Below are 19206 nucleotides of genomic sequence, written 5' to 3'. Positions count from 1 at the left end.
TGTTTTCTGGCAATATTATTATTAACTTAAATTTGACTCTTATATAGGATAGAAAAAAAGTATTTAAAATACTGTGGATTAGGTGAAAATGTAGTAATGTATGACATGTATATATACAATCTAATTTACATAAAACCTACTATTTTCTGAAGAGCTTTCATAAGTATCTCTTGGGCTTCCTCTTCTGTCATATCATCATCATCATCTGATTTCTTTTGAGGGGTGTTTAGATTTGTTTCTGTCTGTACAGACTCTTGCTCATCTTGGTCATCATTTCTAGATTTCTGGTTTGAACCTGGAGTATCTCCAGGGGGGACTGTTTGTAATGGCTGTGACTTTTCATTTGCAACTTCAGCCAGATTAGTTTCTGCATCTTCGTCTGTCTGGTTTATATAATTTGAAGTGCGTGTTTCAGCTTCTTCAGTTTCTAACAAGTTAGGTTCATCATGCTTTTGTAGGAAATTAGCCTCAGAACTTCCCTGAGAATCACCTGAAGGTTCCATTTTATGTATTCATTTAAATTCACTGAAAAAAATATATTTTTGAATGTTAAATCTGTCTCCTGGTTATCACAGATACCAAAACAATAAATTTTTGTTTCTAAGAAGGGCCATCACTTCTGAAAAGTAAAAGTGAAAAATATGGTCAGTGTTTTCATTAAGCTTCCAGTAATAAATGGATATGCAAAGAAAAACCATCAAAGCTAACATAGTTAATCCAATATTTCTTACAATAGATGCTTCATGATAATTCTGACGGAAAAGTTAGCAAATGGACAATAATTAGTTTGATAGAGTAACTCCCAATTACACATTTTGTATTTTTTAAAATAAGTCCCCAAAAGAAATTCTTCTTTCCTTTAACCAGCAAAAAAAAAAAAATAATAAAATAAAATAAAATAAAAAGTAGGTACAATGCAAATGTAGGTAGCCAAATTTTTTTTAATTTTTCAAAAACATTTTACATTAAGTTAATGGGGAAACAATCTAACCTTTAATGGTGCTTAAGCCAAAATAGCCATAAAATGATTAAGGTAGGCACATACCAAGACTTATTACCAACATAGTAGTACATCACTCTGGTAGTGGTAGCAAATAACATTATTAAGCGACTAAAGCTGACTCTAAAATATATAGAAATTCCATCTAAATTTTTTTCATATCGATCACTTGAGAAACTTCCGTCAATTCAAAATGTTACATCTCTATCTACTGAAGCTTTGAAATGTACTCAAAACACCTGCTAAATAAAACATTTCAAAGAACCTTATGTCCGGAACACTTCTGGCATTATAAAAAAAGCTTACTTTCTGTTATGGTAAAACAAAGCATTCTTTGCCGAAACCAAGAACTGTTTAACCAATAAAATTACAACTTTTAATCCATTTTATTAAAAAGGGAACATAATATATGATTTGCTAGCACTTAAGGCAAATGCCTTCCACATATAATTTCTTGAGATTTTTTACAAAGTCTTTTTAAAAGTTGTTGGACATAACCTACAATTTAAAATAAATCAAAGTGCTGTTAACACTAAGCTTTTTGATTCTTTTGAAAATTGTAGCATGAATAAAATTTCAAAAAATTTAATCATACATTTCCCATTCATACATTATTCATAACTGGCAACATAGAAAGTTTAGTTTATTAGGAAAAATTACTTTGATCAAGACTCTAGCATTACCAAAACTTGTTCATTTATTATCTTCACTACCAGACTTATCAAAGTTACATCTGAATAATCTAAATACATAATTTTTCAACTTTATTTGGAATAGGCGAACAGACAGGGTTAAATGTAACACACTTATAGGAGACACATTGCAGGGAGGGTTAAATACGGTTCATTTAGACTATTTTAACGTATACTTGAAACTGACATTGGTAAAGAGGTATCTCCTCAATCTAAATGACATCTGGCAGCACTTATTATATGAACTTCGAAAATATGGTGGTGATAGAGTCTTTAGTCTTTAGAAGTAAAAGTTGGGGGAAATATCACATTGTGCAAAAAAGTTATTTTAGAAAGATGTACTGTATGGAATGAGCAAGGCAAAACCTATTACTAAGTTAGAAATGAAAGATACATTGTCCTTAGACATTTTAAACTAAATACCATAGTAAGATATTAGCTTATGATGTTTTTGTAAAATAGAAGAAGAAGCATTTGAGCATTTATTTTATGATTGTACTGTTACAAGACAATTCTGCTTACGACTTGCAGAAATAGTTTGAATTTTTAGATGCAATTTTACATTAAGCAAAGATCAGGTTTTACTTGGATTTTTATCAGAGAGCTCATTTATTAATTTTCTGTTCATAGTTGCCAAAAATTATATATGTAGATGCAGGTTCAAGGATATTACACCATTTATTTTTGGCCTGAAATCAAGATTAATAGCATATCAATCTTACAAGTTTTAATATTAGTATTTTTTTTTAAGATAAGATACATGCATGTGTACTTTGAATGAAAGTGTACAGTAAATGAATGTGAATAGATTTATATGTATTTTTCACATCATAATAATTTGAAAACCAATATAGTTAGATAGTTTAAGTTATCTTATCTATAACCCTGTTCACCCTTGTCAGGTGGTGATTTAAGGATGAAATTTAAAATCCTGACAGTATATAAAATAAATAAAAGATAAAAAATATTATTTAGACTGTTTTTTTTTTTCAAATAAGTATTTAACCTGAATGTCAATCCTTACTATAAGTTAAAACTATCCATCTTCACACACATTTAGAAATTTTGTTCCATTTCACCTTTTTTCAAAATTTTTAAACCTGTCCAAAGTTTAATTTGCATTTACAATACAATCAAAAACAGAGTATTTATCCTACAATTATAATCAAATAAAACCAATTTCAGCTTCAGAATATAAGATTTTCCAAAACTAGACACTTATTATCAAATTGAATTTTCCTGCCAGATTCACTTGGTTAAAATCACCCCTCAACACTTCCTGTTTATTACCGGTATTCGTGAACTATCAATGAGACCGATCTAGAGGGTTGCCATCCCTCCTTTTTTGTTGAAAAATTTGTCAATCTTATGTGTAAAATTGACAGAAATGGTAAATAATGTTATAGCACCACCTTTTTTCTGAGGAACCCTGGCTAGCACCACCCACTTTCAAAGTGCCTGGGTCCAGATGGAAATTTTTACTGAAAAGTGTGTTAAATGGAACATGCTTAACACAATTTATGCTGTTTGGCACATTACTACTAGGACGGTAGGACTTATATTCCTATATGCAAAGTTGTTAATAAACATCTTTCAATGCCAAAAAGGAGTCCCTCAAATCCCTGATTTATTTGAAGACTAGATCTCAATTTTATTTGCAGAAATTATAGGATGTTTTTAAACTGAATAATTGCCAGAAACATATTTACTGGTTATAAAAGAGGTATTAAATGATATAATAGGAATTATATTTGGACTATACTTTTTGTGTAGTGTGAAGGTATATTGGTAGCATATTAGGTCCATTTCTATTTTTAACTGATGTCAATGACATGTCCATTAGTACAGACAATGAATGTAAACTTGTTTGGATGCAGACGTTTTTGGAATTTCATTAAGTTATAAAGATTCAAAAATTATATTTCATTAATTAGGGAATATTTTGAAAACTTGTTCCGATTGGCTAAACTTTCACTTCATCTAGGAATAAAACTGAATGTACATGTACATGTATGCTGTTTGGTTCACATATGAAGATAAAACTTACTGTATGTATATTAGATTTTTGTGTTAAATGTTACAGTCATGTCATAAAATCTACTTATCATGTGAAATATGTAGGTGTATCTGTAGACAAGTGATTACATCATTACAAACATTGTCAAGAAGGTTTACTCAAGACTTAAATTTTTCTATAGAAATGCCAAAGCCTAGCCTGTGGATCAAACCCTAGCCTGTTGATCAAGAATGACTCTGTATTAATACAGTGCTTCTTTGATTATTCCTGTTCATCTTGGTATAGTAGTATTGGGAAGGGGATGGCAAAGAAACAACAAGTATTACAAAATGAAGTTGTGAGGTTGGTTCTTGTTTAAATATTTTTCATGGCAATGCTCCTAGTTATTTATCAGAAGGTTTTCATCTGAATCATACTAATACAAGAAGCACAACTCATATGAACCTTTGTGTTCAAAGCACAAATATTTATGGCAAGAATATTCTTTTATATAATTCTACTGCAGATTGGAATAATTTGCCAAATTTCTGTAAAAAAATGTTTCTGAGAAATCCTAAAAAAAACAGCCGTAAAAAAACATTTGCAATTGATGGCACATAACAATGAGGAAGATGAAATCATTTATTATCAGTCAGAGTGTAATGTGAATTATATTCATGTTCTTTATAATTGCTATTTTTTAGGGCAAAAGTATTAAAATACACACTTATTTGATAAATGTATACTGCAGATAGATAGTTTTATGATTGATGTTGCCAAAATATATTTGATTGTTTGATTGATCGATTGTATTGTTCAGAGAATTTCTTAACATAAACAGGTGACATTAGGTATTTTAAAGGATCAAAAACCCCAAAAAATTGGGAATACATGTATCTCTTTCAATAAAAAAATATTGTGGGTTACAGTTAATACCGCTCAAAGAGTTGTGTACCACTATGTCAGTGATTTCTCCCTGTATTTTAAGTAGAAGGATAGCAGGAACATGTGTTATTAAATAAGATAAATATCCATACATTTCAATGAATATTTTAGCAAAATACTATTTGGGTTTGAGAAAGTTAGTACCATTACACAATTTGTATCACTATATGGAATTATCAGGGACATGTAATACAGACTATAATTATATGTCCCAAGTATTACTAAGCATGAATTTAATAAGGCTAGACAGGTCAATTTGTTCCATGCCAATGTGTTGGAGACAATTCGTTCCAAGGAGGTATTAAATTCATTTCAACAAATTTTCAGGTCTTTCATTTCATTTTATTTATTAAGTTTTATCATTATATATATATTTCAATCCTTTTTATGTGATTCGTTGACTCTGGGCTTTGTAAAAATTTGTAATCTACACCGGCTGAACATGAAATTCGTTTCAGTATGTTACTGTCATGTATTGTTATTTAAGTTTGCTACTGATTTTAATGAATCTTCTTAAATTTCTACAAGCAGAGGTTTAGATCTCAAGTATATGTGTAGAAAAGTGTTTAGTTTACTTATCTATGTTTAGTATCAGTATCATCTCAGGAACATTTAAAAACAAGGATTTATTTTAGGAAGTTTTATTTCATTAGCATAATTGTAATTATACATAACTTATTAACATATCTTTAAAAAACAAAGTCTATCTAAATGGTGGTAATTGGTTACAAGCTTCCACCACCCAGCTTGGACCAAAGCCACCTTCAGACTGGCTCATTTGATAAACGCATCAAAAGGTATTAATAATGAATATGTATTCGCTGCTTCTGTTTCTGTATTATTTAGTCTATTTAATGATAATCCCATATTTATGTTTTTGTTGTTGTTTAGCTTTATTAAGGCAGATATATGGTTGTTCCTATATAATATTTATGGTGATTTCTGTATTAAAATACCAAAAAATAAAGTAATAATATAGTATAACTTATGAATCAATCAACAGCAAAGCTTTCATTAATAAAACAAAATAAAAACTTGGAACGAATCGACCATATTATCTGGTACAAATATGATGGTACGAATTTGAGTTGGATTGAATCATCCAGATATTGACAGGTCTGACACGTACATTTTGTCATCATGGCCTTCATTTACTTTAAGAGTATCCACTAGTTCAGTTTTAGTCAAATATAAATTGCAATAACAGACAAGTTTCCAGATTTTAGGTGTATCTATCTTAAAACCTTAATGCACTGAATAGTTATTTATGGTTACGGGGTATGCATCAGCACATAAAACGCTTTAAGTTGGTTTAATTAAGCTCGAATGTTTTAACTTAGTTGATACTCGTACGAATTATGGAGAAACGTATTAATCGGGTAACATTAATTTTTTTAACGTAGTATCAGATTCCTTATTTTGACATTCGCCATTTTGGGAAAGCCAAGAACAGGAAATAGTGCAACACTGCGTTTTACACCTGTTGTAACCTATTTGGTGTATTTAAACTATTATGAGTGATACGAGTTTGTGCTAAATGGAAACAGCTTATCGAAACTATTGCTCGTTCTTGTTTTACCTTGGACACATATACAAAATTAGTGCACACAATTTCAGAAAGGTCAGAATGCGCGGGCAGATGCTATCAAAACCGGAAACACATGATTTGTAAAATTTAAACAAACTGGAAAGGGTTAGTTACTTTTTACCGGATATTTTTTTCTCCCGAGGATACTGCGCTAGGGTTACACTTACTTCAACAACGCACGGGGTTAAAATTCAGTTTCTTATTTCCCCGATGACACTTACTGAGAAAATAGCTGACCCTGCAACCCTCCTTGTATTCTTATTTATTTGGATAGTGATAAGTCGGGTTTTATCAATATTCATGCTCCCAGTTTTTAGTGGAGTCCGAGTTGCTCATTTACTTTTGTTACTGTGTATGTATGATTTTAGTTACTTTATGTTCTTTGTTGTGTATGTCTGTTTTCCATGTCTGGTCTTTGTCCCTGGATTACATTCTTTTGATTACCGCTATAACCTTGGTTCCCTTGATTACTCATTCAAATAAAAAAAGAGAAGGCCTGTAGGTTCAGAGGAAATTCGGACTACGGAGGGTAAGCATGTCCTGCTCCATCAGCAACATACGTAATATTGCAATCCAGTACAGATCTAGCAACAATAATACACGAGACGAGTCATAGAGGAGTTCTAACAAAAATAATTCACATATGGGCGATATCATTCAATAAATTCAAAAAAGTATCACGAAGTAAATTACTTGAAAAATACGGAAATAGTGGATATTTATTGGAAACAGATACATTAAATTAAGATGATAAAAATGGCCATAAAACATGGAACAATACCAACTAATTATGTAAAAAAAAAAAAAAAAAAAAAACACCGGAACATTTGAACTCGAACTTGCTATTACATAGCAATAAATCATGCAAAAAAAATATGACATCGTGTCAAGAATTTGCTTGACTATTATTATCTGCACTATTTCAGAATTTTGTTTGGTTCAATTCTTCGTTAGCGATCAGAAGTAACAGTGAAAAGTGGCGAAAAAGGTGGTCGACTCAATGAATAATTCAATTCTATGAAGCATTTTTGTTCCGTTTATTTATTTTTCGCCTTATTCTTCATCCGACATTTTTCTCAATTTTCTTCTTTCACAAATTTCAGGATAGATTTTCTCAGAATGATTACATTTCTACTATCAATTTATCTTAATCAAATTACGCAGTTATGATTCTAGTAAAAAAAATCTACATTTTTTCCCTTTGCTATTAAGTACCTTAAAATATTATGATAATCAAAGTATTTAAGCATTTATTAAAAAAAAAAAAATATTGAAAGGCTGTTTTCCCAAAATATTATTGTCTACTTTTATAAGATAAAATGTCCCTGTTTTCATTATTTTCTCATTAATTTTGTTTTCAACAATGTGTTGCATGAATGGCATTGTTTGATATATTGGTTCCCTTGATTACTCTTTTATATATTGTACTTTGATCTATAAAGAAGACTTGAATAGGCATAGCCTGCTGTCCGATCCTATTTATTTATAAATAAATTATGTTAACTGGATGACCTTTTGTGTTTTCGAAGAGTTTGTATAATAACATGAGACCAAAACAATAACTTGTCGTACGAAGAGATAGTTTGAAAGTTATAAATAATTAAATAAGTCAAGCTTTTATTACATGGGCCATATAGGGAAACACTGACCCCGCGGAATTTATGGGACTATGATTTTTAGTTAATAATACGTCTATTTTCATATATGTGATTGACATTTACTGCAAGGTATAAAATTTTCAATAGTGAGAGTCTAATGATTCTGGATCTGAATCTGATTAAATTTGATATTTTGGTTTTGACTTTTCAACGTCTTAAACATGTGCATCAAAATGTTTTATACTTTGCAGTAGACCCAAACTGGTCAATTCTCAATTTATAGATATCAAGGAAGTTTTTTGAAAAATGTACCGGGTCACCTAGGGTATATGTGGCTAATGGATTATTTTAATGCCTTATCTTATGGCAATAGACAAGTATTCACATATTTACACGCATCTCTAAAAATAACCCAACATTTCATTTTCCTTTCAAAAGCAATGTTCTGTTCTACAATTTGCGAGAATTACTTCTAACACAGTTTAAATAAAAACAGACCTATCAACAACTGCCAACATGCAATGACTAAATGTAACAACTGATAGGTCTAGTTTTAATTAAATTGCTTCAATGAATATTATCGTAGATAATTTGCAAAGGAGTTGTCTAATAAAAACGATCAAGAAAAAGATAGTCAAGAAAATCAGATTTGTTGATTGATGTTTCCAACACCATAGTTGTTTTGTAAAAAAAAATCGACCACTTTCAGGGGTTTTATTGCCATGTGCACCTGTTAACAAAAAGATTTCGGATGCATGGACTTGTAAAAGAACAAATCAACAAAAACAAAATTGAACTGATGCAAAAAGAAATGTTTCCTCATTCAACAAGACAGAACATTGTTTCGGTTTTTTAATAGTACCGAACTATTTACTCATTAACTTATTTGCTTTTCACATGTACAAAATAGACTTCCCCTTTCTGGTTTAATTAGTTTCGGTTTCAGAATTTCTTCATATTCATAAAGAAAGTAAGATGGCTGAAGTAAAGTTCGTCTTATTTGGATGTGTTATAAATTTAACCACAGGTTCGTTGCATTTTTTCATTATATGATTTCTTCTTCTATAATCATAGTCATTGCTTTTACGGAACTCAAAAGAATGTAATTCAGGGACAAAAGCCAGACATAGAAAAAAGACACTCACAACAAAGAACAAAAAAAAAAAAAAAAAACCAAAATAATACATACAAAGTAACAAAAGTAAATGAAACACTCTTAGGCGGCCCACGTTTGGGTCAAGGAGTATGACAGGGCGTCAAATGAGGAGCCCAGCCGCTAGTGACATACTCTGACCGAGTTCTTTGTTCAGGTATCATGAAGGCTGGGCTCCGCCACCTACATAGGCTGGTTACAAAACCCACCAACACCGACCGCGAGAAACCCGTTGGTAGCTGGAAGCAGCACTATTACTGCATTTTATTTTTACCGTATATATAAGAACCTCGCATTGAAAAAGACGAAATCTCAAGCACCAGTTAGTCTGTAAGTCGTGCTTTAAACCCGTTTAATCTTTTACCAACAGGTTCGGGGTCAGAACCAAGTCCGGCTATAATAGCTAATCCCAATGTACAGACAGTAGGATACAAAGTCAGTCTTCACTGTAAGTTTGAAGAAGTTGACGTCAACACGACGTACGCATGGAGTGTGAACCAAACGATCATTAAAAATAACAGGTACACGGTAGAGAACGATACACTATGGTTTACTGTCGACATTACCGACAAGTATAATAAGTACAGCTGTAAAGTCAACGATGGGACCAAAAACTACGAGACTGACATCAGACTAAATCCACGGCGTAAGTAATTATGTAGTAGTCTTTGTAAGAATCATACAAATTCTGTAATTTGTGACAAACTCAAAAAAAAGGCTACACATTTTTACTTTTGTTATTAAGTTGCTTATTAGTTTTTTGTGATAAAAGGTATAATCGTTCACTCCAATCTGTCTTAGGTGATAATCAACATTGAAAATCCAACAGTTTCTATTGTATTTTAGTGTCATTTACAGAGATATCTCCCTTAATTATGAATTTTGCAGTACATACTATATAATTTTTATCTCCTAAGAACAAGGTTTATATGAAAAGCCACAGGTTAATTTCTGTTTATTATAACATTTTAAACAAAATATCAAAAATAAAAGTATATAGGCTTTCCAACCATAATTCACATTTTGCACCATTCTTATCTGGAGTGCTTCTAATATACTTTAACAAAGAAAATAACAATAACAACAATATTATGGCAGGTGTATCTTATCACAACAGAAATAATGGAATCGTTATATTAATTTATATTTGATTTTAATACTGACATAGTTAAGAAGATCGAAGATAATTTCATAAAAAAATAAAAGATCACTTTCTGTAGCGAAACAACAGGAAATCAAAAAATGAAAATAGCACAGCACATTAATTAATGTCCTTTCGTTAGTTAAACAATGCTCTTATCAAATAAGGAAAATCAATCGAAAAACCTAACCGGGTTAATAAATAAGCAACGAAAGAAGTACAAGTCATGTTCATCACAAAGGAAATAAAAGTATTCCCATTCGGCACTGTGCCAGTCTGCAGCGCGAATCTCGCTAAAACCAGCGGTTAACTCAAGTGCACCCGCCGAAATTATATACGTCCGATGAAAGAGGAAGAACGTCTGTGATTGGCATAATGAAAACTGTTGCCAAAACAGCCAATAAAGTCAATATGTGATCCACTGTAGCCATAACCAACAAGCATTATTACCCTGTTCCGGCAATGTTCATGTAAACAGATGAGCTTCAACAATGAACCATATGAGGTCGTAAATTCTAATAAGACAGATTAAAAAAACTTGCGCTAGCTAGAGCACCAGGAAATTAAAAGATAAAAAAAGCCTCACTTGTCATAAAATTAAGAAAAACACCTTTACTCTACCGTCCAGTGGGAGATGTGGGTCAGGAAAAAAGAACATGATTATTTAATGATAATTGAACAGATTCACACACAATTTTAAGATAAGTAACAAAGGTCTTATGTTTTTTTATTTGTTGTATTATCATTAAGCAAAATAATCGCCTTTCAGACCCACCACTGATAATATTGCGCAGGACATATGAATGCAGAAAATCAAAGACTATCACCTTACGTTGTCAAGCTGATGGCAATCCTACCAAAGTAACCTTCCAGAAATGGGTCCATTCAGTAAATAATGTACGGGTACAAGAACTCGATGGAAACAACAATGGTATCATGTCTGAGCTTGTAGTGTCAAACTGCAACTATCAAGATGCTGGAATGTACAAGTGTGTCGTTGGAAATAATGTAACATACACGAACGGCACAAAGGTCAGCGAGGCTTCAACCTCGCTGAAAGTTCTAGGTAATGTTCGGGATTCTGTAGATGGGGAACCTTCATGTCGTTAAGGAGTAATAAAGGGAAACAAGACTAGCGAAAATCAAAATAATGTAATCCAGGGACAAAGACCAGACATGGAAAACAGACATACACAACAAAGAATATAAAGTAACTAAAATCATACATACAAAGTAACAAAAGCAATAGAGCAACTCGGACTTCACTAAAAACTGGGAGCGTGGACCAGGTACACCGGTAGGTTAAGCGTCCTCTGCTTCCTAGAAACACCCGCCGAGTTGCTTATCAAAAGTCAAGTCAGGGGTAGACGAAAGAGGAAAGGAAAACTATGACACGTCGAACAAATCAATTATCATGGCGCAGATGGATACACCATAACGATCCACGAGTTCATGATAACGACCATAAAACGTCTGTAGTGATGACTTCAATCTTGTCTCAAATAAGCCTGTTCCAGAAGCCTATTTGTTAGAATTCTAGCGCGATACAAAAAGTCTGCACAGTTTCGGCAAGCTTTGGCATAACGTACGAGTTGTGATATGAACAGTTGTTAAAGTATATGACAATGTTTTAATTTTATAACTGAATCCATAAGCTTACTTCTGTGTGTAGAGTCCGTGACTGACTGTATTGTCCTGTTATAGGAGTGCATTTTTTATCATTTTTTTTTCAAAACATATTGTACATATTTGGCCTGCCAATTTCGGCTAAATAGAAACTAATATTTAATAGCAGCCTTTGTTTATGCGTGTCTAAATCAATTTTATAAATATGGCTATGTCTTGTTTCAGATGTTCCAATTTTGAATGGTCATACTATAGTTAACAATACCAGAGATGAGTATAAGATCATGACTACTTTCTATTCATTTCCCTCGTTTACTTCAACACAGTTATTAAGGGACGGGATTGAACTAGTTGTCAACATGGTAAACAAGGATAGAGTAGTTCCATTACTACAGCACGGAGAGATAGTTGATGTCCATGGGCATGTTCTGGTCATCACCGTCTCTAGAACTGGGAAATATTCGTTCATCGTACAAAATACCATTGGAACAACTAATAGTACAGTCGATGTGTGGAGCACGAACGATAACAATGGGCATAAAAGTGAAATAGCCGTAGTTCTTGATATATGTTCCTGGACATACGGGTATTGGGATCGAATACGTATGGTCTTGACCATAGGAAGTAGTATACTAATATTCACTATGTACTCCTATATAACCATGCAGTCATAGGGCTGGTCCTCGCGAGTGTCTGAAAGACCGAGAATGAATGTGTCATAATTACAAACAAACCAAAAAAAAAAAAAAAATAAAAATATATAATGAAAATGGTCAATGAAACCGTAGGCCAGGTGAGTTAATGCCATCACTTGGCATCCTTCGTCGTCGTCGTTAACAAATTTTCAAACATCTTTTCCTCTGAAACTACTGAATGGACTTAGCATGATAGTTTCTTTGGGTATCATGCAAAAATTGCATGGTTTCATTTATTATCTGTCGAAAAACATGACCGCCAATACTAAAATTAGAACCTAGGGGTCTTACAGCAGTTTTTTGCATATATCTCCAAAACCCTTAGGTTTAACAGATTTTGACGTGGTGAAAGTGTTCAGCATGATGAGATCTATCTGTGGTCAAATTTTGGTGAAAAATCTGTTGACTCATGTTGGAGATATCGCCCTTTTTCGACATTTTTTGGCTTTTTTTGATTATATTATTTCAAAATTCTTCTCTGAAACTACTGATCAAAATCAAATGAAACTTAGCTAGATTATTCTCCACAAACTGATCGTTTAAAATTTTTTAAACGTCGAAAAATATGGCCACTGTTACCAAAATAGATTATGGGGACAAAATATATTTTTTGCATACTAATTGTAAACCGTTGAAATTAGCAGAAATTAGTGGGTAATATTGCTTACCATCAGAAGGACCTATGCCACAATTTTCAAAAGATTAGTCTCCCGATGTTGGAGTTATGGCCCCTGAAACATATACGAAAGTTGTTTTCAAGGATATTCTGCACAAACTGATGGTTCAATTTTTTTCATCGGTCGAAACAAATGGCCGTCGTTACCAAAATATAATAGAGGAGTAAAAATGCTTTTTATGCTATTTTTTCCTCAACTGTAGAAGAATAATGAAGACGAAAGCTACTCATAAGATAAATATAGTATTTTGAGTTGACTGGCAGTATTGAATTTTGTTTTAGGTTGCAATTTTGCGACCATTTTCTCCAGTTCTTCGGATTCCAACGAGTTTTCCTGGTCTCCTGAGTTGAATGGTTCTGATGAAAATGTTGTATAGTCATGATTTAATTTCATTTTATGTACTTTTTCTGCAAATGTATACTGGGCTAATGCCCCCTCAGATCCGGTGGAACAACAGGGCTTAAGGAGATCCCTGCCCAAATATTTTCCAGAGGTTCTAAATACACTTTGAAGGCATTTCCTATATTTTACAATGCCTTAGGAACTCAGTTTAACTTGTATCATTCTTCAATATATGCTTTTTTCAGCAATGTTTTGCCAAACATTGTAACAGAGCGTGATACATTTACTTACTTAGTTAATATGGCATGGTTTGCCAGTTGAGCGATTCAGGCTCTTCGAGAGCCTCTTGTTTAAAATAATATCTCATAAAAATGCGCATATGGTCCTGATTAAAGGCGTAGTCATGAACTAATATTCCTCAAATTCATCATTTGAGACGCTCACTTAATAAATGCAACTACATCACCTCAAATATAAAAAAGTAATCCATAGAATAAAGCATTTTAGAATATATATGTATAGCAAAGACAACTTATTTCGTTTATTGACAGGTGTTGTTGGTGAGTCATCAGATTGTTCCTTCATGTCTCTTGGGTTTGAGCTCCAGGTTGTAATCGTCGTTATCATCGGTTTAGTTGCATGTATCCTGGTCTTATCTGTAGCCTTGATGGTTATACGTCGATGTGGAAAGAAGTCGGGTAATTTAATTTTATATATAACGTCTTAGAATGTGACGACTCTATTCGCTACACTGGTCCATCGGATCAAATTGATACAGGGAAGATACGTAAACGTGTAGAAAGGTCTGAAAAATTCCCAACGATGCAAATTTTTGGTCATTCCCTCCGCGGGACTCGAACTCGTACCGCTGTGACATCTATGGCAACACCGCAAGTTCTGATATACTTTCATTGACTCAAATGTCGAAAATGTGCCAAAATTTCCCTTTACTGCAATAAATGAGTGATACTTTGCCTTTCTATTTTTGTACTTCAACGAAAGTTAATACAAGTAACCACTATTAACCATATTGATCTGCTTTCCTCAAAATGTTAGATAAGAATTTACATGCATTGCACTATTTTGTTCTTCAACATATAATACAGAAACCACCAAAGACATTAAAGAAAAGAAAAACAGGACAGAAGTGAAAAGTCAACGGTAAGTTTGTTGTACTGTTTCATCAATATTCTATGTGCACTTGCTTTTAAGTGAGTCAAAATAGTGAGAAATGTCTCGACACAAGCCGTATATCACCGAATTAGCTTATCTACATAACAGCTATATTTTTCAAAAACCCTAGGTGAAAAGAAAAGTCACGATAAGATTTACTTGACCGGACGGTTCTAGTCAAGGAATAATTAATTATAACTTGCCGTGATGTTAACTATCTTTATTAACTGAACGTGTATGAAGTAGGAACCATTTATCCTGACAATACTGTAATCTTTAATTATTTTCTCTTTTAATTAGAGTAAAAAGTATTCTGGAAGATGGCACTGTTGTATATGATGAGATTGATGATAAAATTATCAACAATTCTATAAAGCACAAACAAGGTGACATACACTTATCCTCTATGCTCTTTTAACTGAGACTTGATACATGGTTTTCTATATGTATATTTTAAAATTACCATGAAATATTTATTGACAAGCGGATGCAAAGACAACGACTGTTCCTGGTTACCACACTATTAAATCTGGCCGATTGGTTGATTGGAATTATCTCAGGGTATGTCAGTCTGTGGTCAAACTAGATTCCAGTATCCTGCCGGATGTCTCGCAGAACCTGGTTTATAGGATTGCACTTTTTTCTGCAGAAGGATATGTCCAGCTTTAAAAGATGGCTACCTATGACTAAATTTCTATCGATTTCCCTCTTCTTTGCTATTTCCATCTACTTACATTTCTTGCCAACACTACTTCAGAAGGAAGAAAGGAATGATAAATACAGATAGTTAAAGAACAGTCAAGGGAACCAAGATTATAGCGGAAATCAAAGGATTGTAATTCAGGGACAAAGACCACACATGGAAAACACACAAAACAAAGAACGTAAAGTAACTAAAATAATACAAACAAAGTAACAAAGCAAATGAGCAACTCGGAGTCTACTAAAACTGGGAGTATAGACCAGGAGAACCGGTAGGGTAAGCGCCATCTTGGTAAATATATTTTTTTCTTCTTTTTTTTCAGACCAAATGAAGAAATTCACGCCAAGGTAAATGTGCAATCTGTATAAATTGAATTATTTTAGTTAATTATTTTCTAATTACCATAATAAACCAAAAGGCAATGGCATTACTTAATTATCATTCCCTAACAACTTTATCGAATTCATCGAGATACACAATATGTAGGCCTACCAGTCATCGGAGTAATAATTGTAAAGTAATAATGGAAGCCCAAAATTCATTCAGATCAAAAGTCAAAATATCAAGTTCACAAAGACATCATATTACACTAACTTCTTCAAAATCAAACCAGTGGTTTGTAGGAGGAGTTCGGGATATAAAAAGTATAACGGACGGCCTTAACGACATCCTGATAAATGTATATGTCTTTAAAGCCGGAGTACAGAACAAATAATGTGAAGTTATTGAAATTTCAGAAATAATGTTCAACATGTGCAAGAAGGTTACGAAGAAGTTGCTGTTAAATCTAGAAGATATAGATACGACACGCTGGAGAAAGAAAGCAGAAAGTCAAAATGTAAGTTAGTGGAAATTTTATGCCGTTTCCAGTTTGAACATTTTGTTTGCCTCTTCACTATTCAGGCAGATTGTTTAAAACCGTCCCATATTTAGGAGAATGCAATTTTATACTCTCAAATGTGCACAGGTTTGGTATTTTCTTTTTACTTTTTCAGCATTTTTCAGATTTAGGATGTCAAGACACGGAACAAGGTATGTTTTATACATATATCATCATATTTAAAAATTAATAAAGTAACCAATCCTAATTCACTATATTCGAAAAATATGAATACCTTACTAATCCATATTAATTTTTACGAAGAATACTAGTGGTAAATCAATTCTTTTAGCTAAATTTTTAGTTAAATCTTTTTAGCTAATGAAAATTAATAATGTTTTTTAACCAGAAACGTTACTTAATATGAACTTTGATTAACCACACAATTTTAACAGGTGCGATACATTGACATCATCTGATCAGTATATCACAGAAGATAACATATACACGACAAGTGCTGATCATTACAGCATTAACTCGCAACATGAAGGGGAATCTTATAGCAATGTCACAGCTACCCCTATATTACCGGAAAGGAGAAACAAAGCAAACGCATCTGAAGTCACAGTTTCTATCGAAAGTCCACCAAAGACAAGACATAATGACAAGACCCAGAAAAAAAGTAAAACGAAGAAAACTACTGCTAACAAAAATAACAGTAACAAGAAGATCACCGAGCATGTAAAGAATCACTACAACACATACGATGATGCCCAGTCCAAAGCAGCAAATTGTTCACATGTTGGTGGGGAGTATGTTATGATGAATTCTTCAAAAGGTATTTGATCACACCCATTTAATGCAGATATAATACTTTGTCTTTTTTTTGGAATGAAATAATGAGTTGAAGTAATAGAAACACGTAGTAATCAGTATCTCTTTATGATTTAGATATGCTTAATGATACTACAGACCAATTTTTAAGAAAAGAATCTTCTGAATGACCTTCTTGTCAAAGAGAAATAAAGGTTTCTCATAGTTAAGACCACTAATTGAAAGTAAGAAGATAGAAGACGACTAAGGCAGAGAAAAACAAACTAAACGCACTGAAAACGAATCCAGTAAATAATCAAGCCCGACTCCAGTAAGAACCGGGAGCATAGATTAGAATTCACTGTAGGGCATGCTCTGGGGCAGCGTCTGCTTGTTTTCTAAGAACAAAAATAATGATTTATATAACGATTATGGATATGGTGAACAACAGCACTAATGTCAGCTCCAGGCCACCCTTTGGTTTTCATGAAAGACGAGGAAACCCTCACACCACAGGGCAGGTCTCTGCTGGTCCCCTAACAACATTATACACATATACAGCAAAATAGTTTCCCCTATATACTCCAGCAACACAAAATTAAAATGAATGAAACGAAAGAATACATACAGAGGCCAGAAATTTCTGACTTGGGACAGGCACAAAAAGCGTCGGGGTTTGTTTTTGACATACCTGCTCCATACAAGTTTAAACCTACAAAAGTTTATAAAGTTATATCCTCATCGTATATAAAACATAACTTTAGATAGATGCCATGTTTTTCCACAATGGTTTAATCAGTAATGTTTTTTTTTTTCAAAATAGCTATTTACTCAATACGTGAGACTATAAATCGGATGTAATATCAATCCCAATTATTCATTATTCCCATGCGGGATTGAGAACCACGCCCATCACAAGTCATACAATAATGACACAACTTGTGTCATGCCGAAAACTGATTTAAAATATAGTGTGTTAGTTTCTATGTAAAGACCCTATAAGCGAATCAATGTTAATACCAAATAAAGCTATCTTTAACGGTTTGACAACACTATCATAACTACATTTAACTGCTAAATCAATTTATTGGGTGAGTATTGAGCTTTCCGTGCTTTGTGAAGAATACTACCATAAAATCGCAGTGCATAAAATACAGGGTTGGAGATAACGCACGTATTAATCGTTTACAAATGCATATTTGATAATGAGTTGAAAAATACATCATATGACGTCATCATCTTAAAATGTATAGTTGACAATAAGGAATTAAATATAATCTCTATTATCTTAAATTTTAGTACTAAGTTTACCATTATTGATTTCAGTGCACCTGGTCCATGCTCCCAGGTTTTAATGGGGTCTAAGTTGCTCATTTGCTTTTTTTACTTCGTATGTATTATTTTAATTACTTAATGCTCTTTGTTGTGTATGTCTGTTTTCCATTTTTGGTCTTTGTAACTGGATTACTTTCTTTTGATTCCACTAGAACCTTGGTTCCCTTGACTATTCTTTCGTAACAATCCAGAAAGAGGTCCGCAATAATTGGTGCACAATTTGTCACCATGTTATGCAAGGTATAGAATACAAAAAAAAGTCTTTAACTCTGTCCTCGTGGTTAGAACTGACACCATATTGGTCGATATGACATTGATTTCGTAGACCTTTTGAGGTGATACATTATATTTTAACATAATACTTCTTCATTGGCATATGTAATTGGATTTTGTGTTATCCTACCCATATAACAATGTATGGCTAATTACATGTATTTAAATATCTGCTTTCAGGGGTTCCCGAAAACGAAAATGATTTGCCAGAATATATAAACCTACAGTTAAAATGAGATGAGGAGAAACCCACTATCATATTTTCATGTTTTATGTTTCTGTGTCCTTTATTTTAAATTGTGTGTTTTATTTTTTCTACTTATTTTATCATTTACGAACTTTCAAATAAAACAATATGTATTTCACAAGATTTAGAATCCATATGCTTTATTGTGTGTTTGTTCTGTGTTTGTGTTCTATCAAATGGTCCATAACATACATCTAGTATTCAAACATGGTTTATTACAAAGTAGTAGGAATGCAGAAAATCAAAGACTATCACCTTACGTTGTCAAGCTGATGGTAATCCTGCCAAAGTAACGATCACTGTTGCTCATATTTGTTTTAGTTTTTTCCTGCTTTTATTTTTCGTTTGTCTTTTAGTCATTTGAGATCGGGATATGTCTACATCAATCG

The 19206-nt window shown here is 32.7% G+C and overlaps 2 protein-coding genes across 2 annotated transcripts in view; one reads left to right on the top strand and one right to left on the bottom strand.

The window, feature by feature from the left end:
• Window positions 1–6292, bottom strand: part of LOC148615588 (uncharacterized) — a 52071-nt gene extending 45779 nt beyond the window's left edge. The window contains exons 1-2 of the mRNA XM_088581676.1: window positions 6213–6292; window positions 141–525 (exon numbers count right to left, since the gene is read on the bottom strand). Of these exons, the coding sequence (XP_088437802.1) occupies window positions 141–503 (363 nt within the window). The 5' untranslated portion in view covers window positions 504–525; window positions 6213–6292. The remainder of the gene's footprint in view (window positions 1–140; window positions 526–6212) is intronic.
• A 1681-nt stretch (window positions 6293–7973) lies between these two features.
• Window positions 7974–18933, top strand: LOC148615587 (uncharacterized). The gene is made up of 12 exons (XM_088581964.1): window positions 7974–8846; window positions 9343–9618; window positions 10883–11179; window positions 11965–12282; window positions 14005–14151; window positions 14560–14614; window positions 14927–15012; window positions 15652–15676; window positions 16067–16167; window positions 16325–16361; window positions 16605–16987; window positions 18751–18933. Exons 1-12 carry the CDS (start codon window positions 8795–8797, stop codon window positions 18804–18806), a joined length of 1833 nt encoding a protein of 610 aa, XP_088438090.1. The 5' UTR covers window positions 7974–8794; the 3' UTR covers window positions 18807–18933.
• The last annotated feature ends 273 nt before the right edge of the window (window positions 18934–19206 follow it).

The sequence above is a fragment of the Perna viridis genome, chromosome 5 (genome assembly GCF_037379345.1).
Source record: "Perna viridis isolate PV_CMFRI_1.1 ecotype Kerala chromosome 5, ASM3737934v1, whole genome shotgun sequence".
Lineage (NCBI taxonomy): Eukaryota > Metazoa > Mollusca > Bivalvia > Mytilida > Mytilidae > Perna > Perna viridis.
This window is presented reverse-complemented; position numbering and strand designations above follow the sequence as displayed.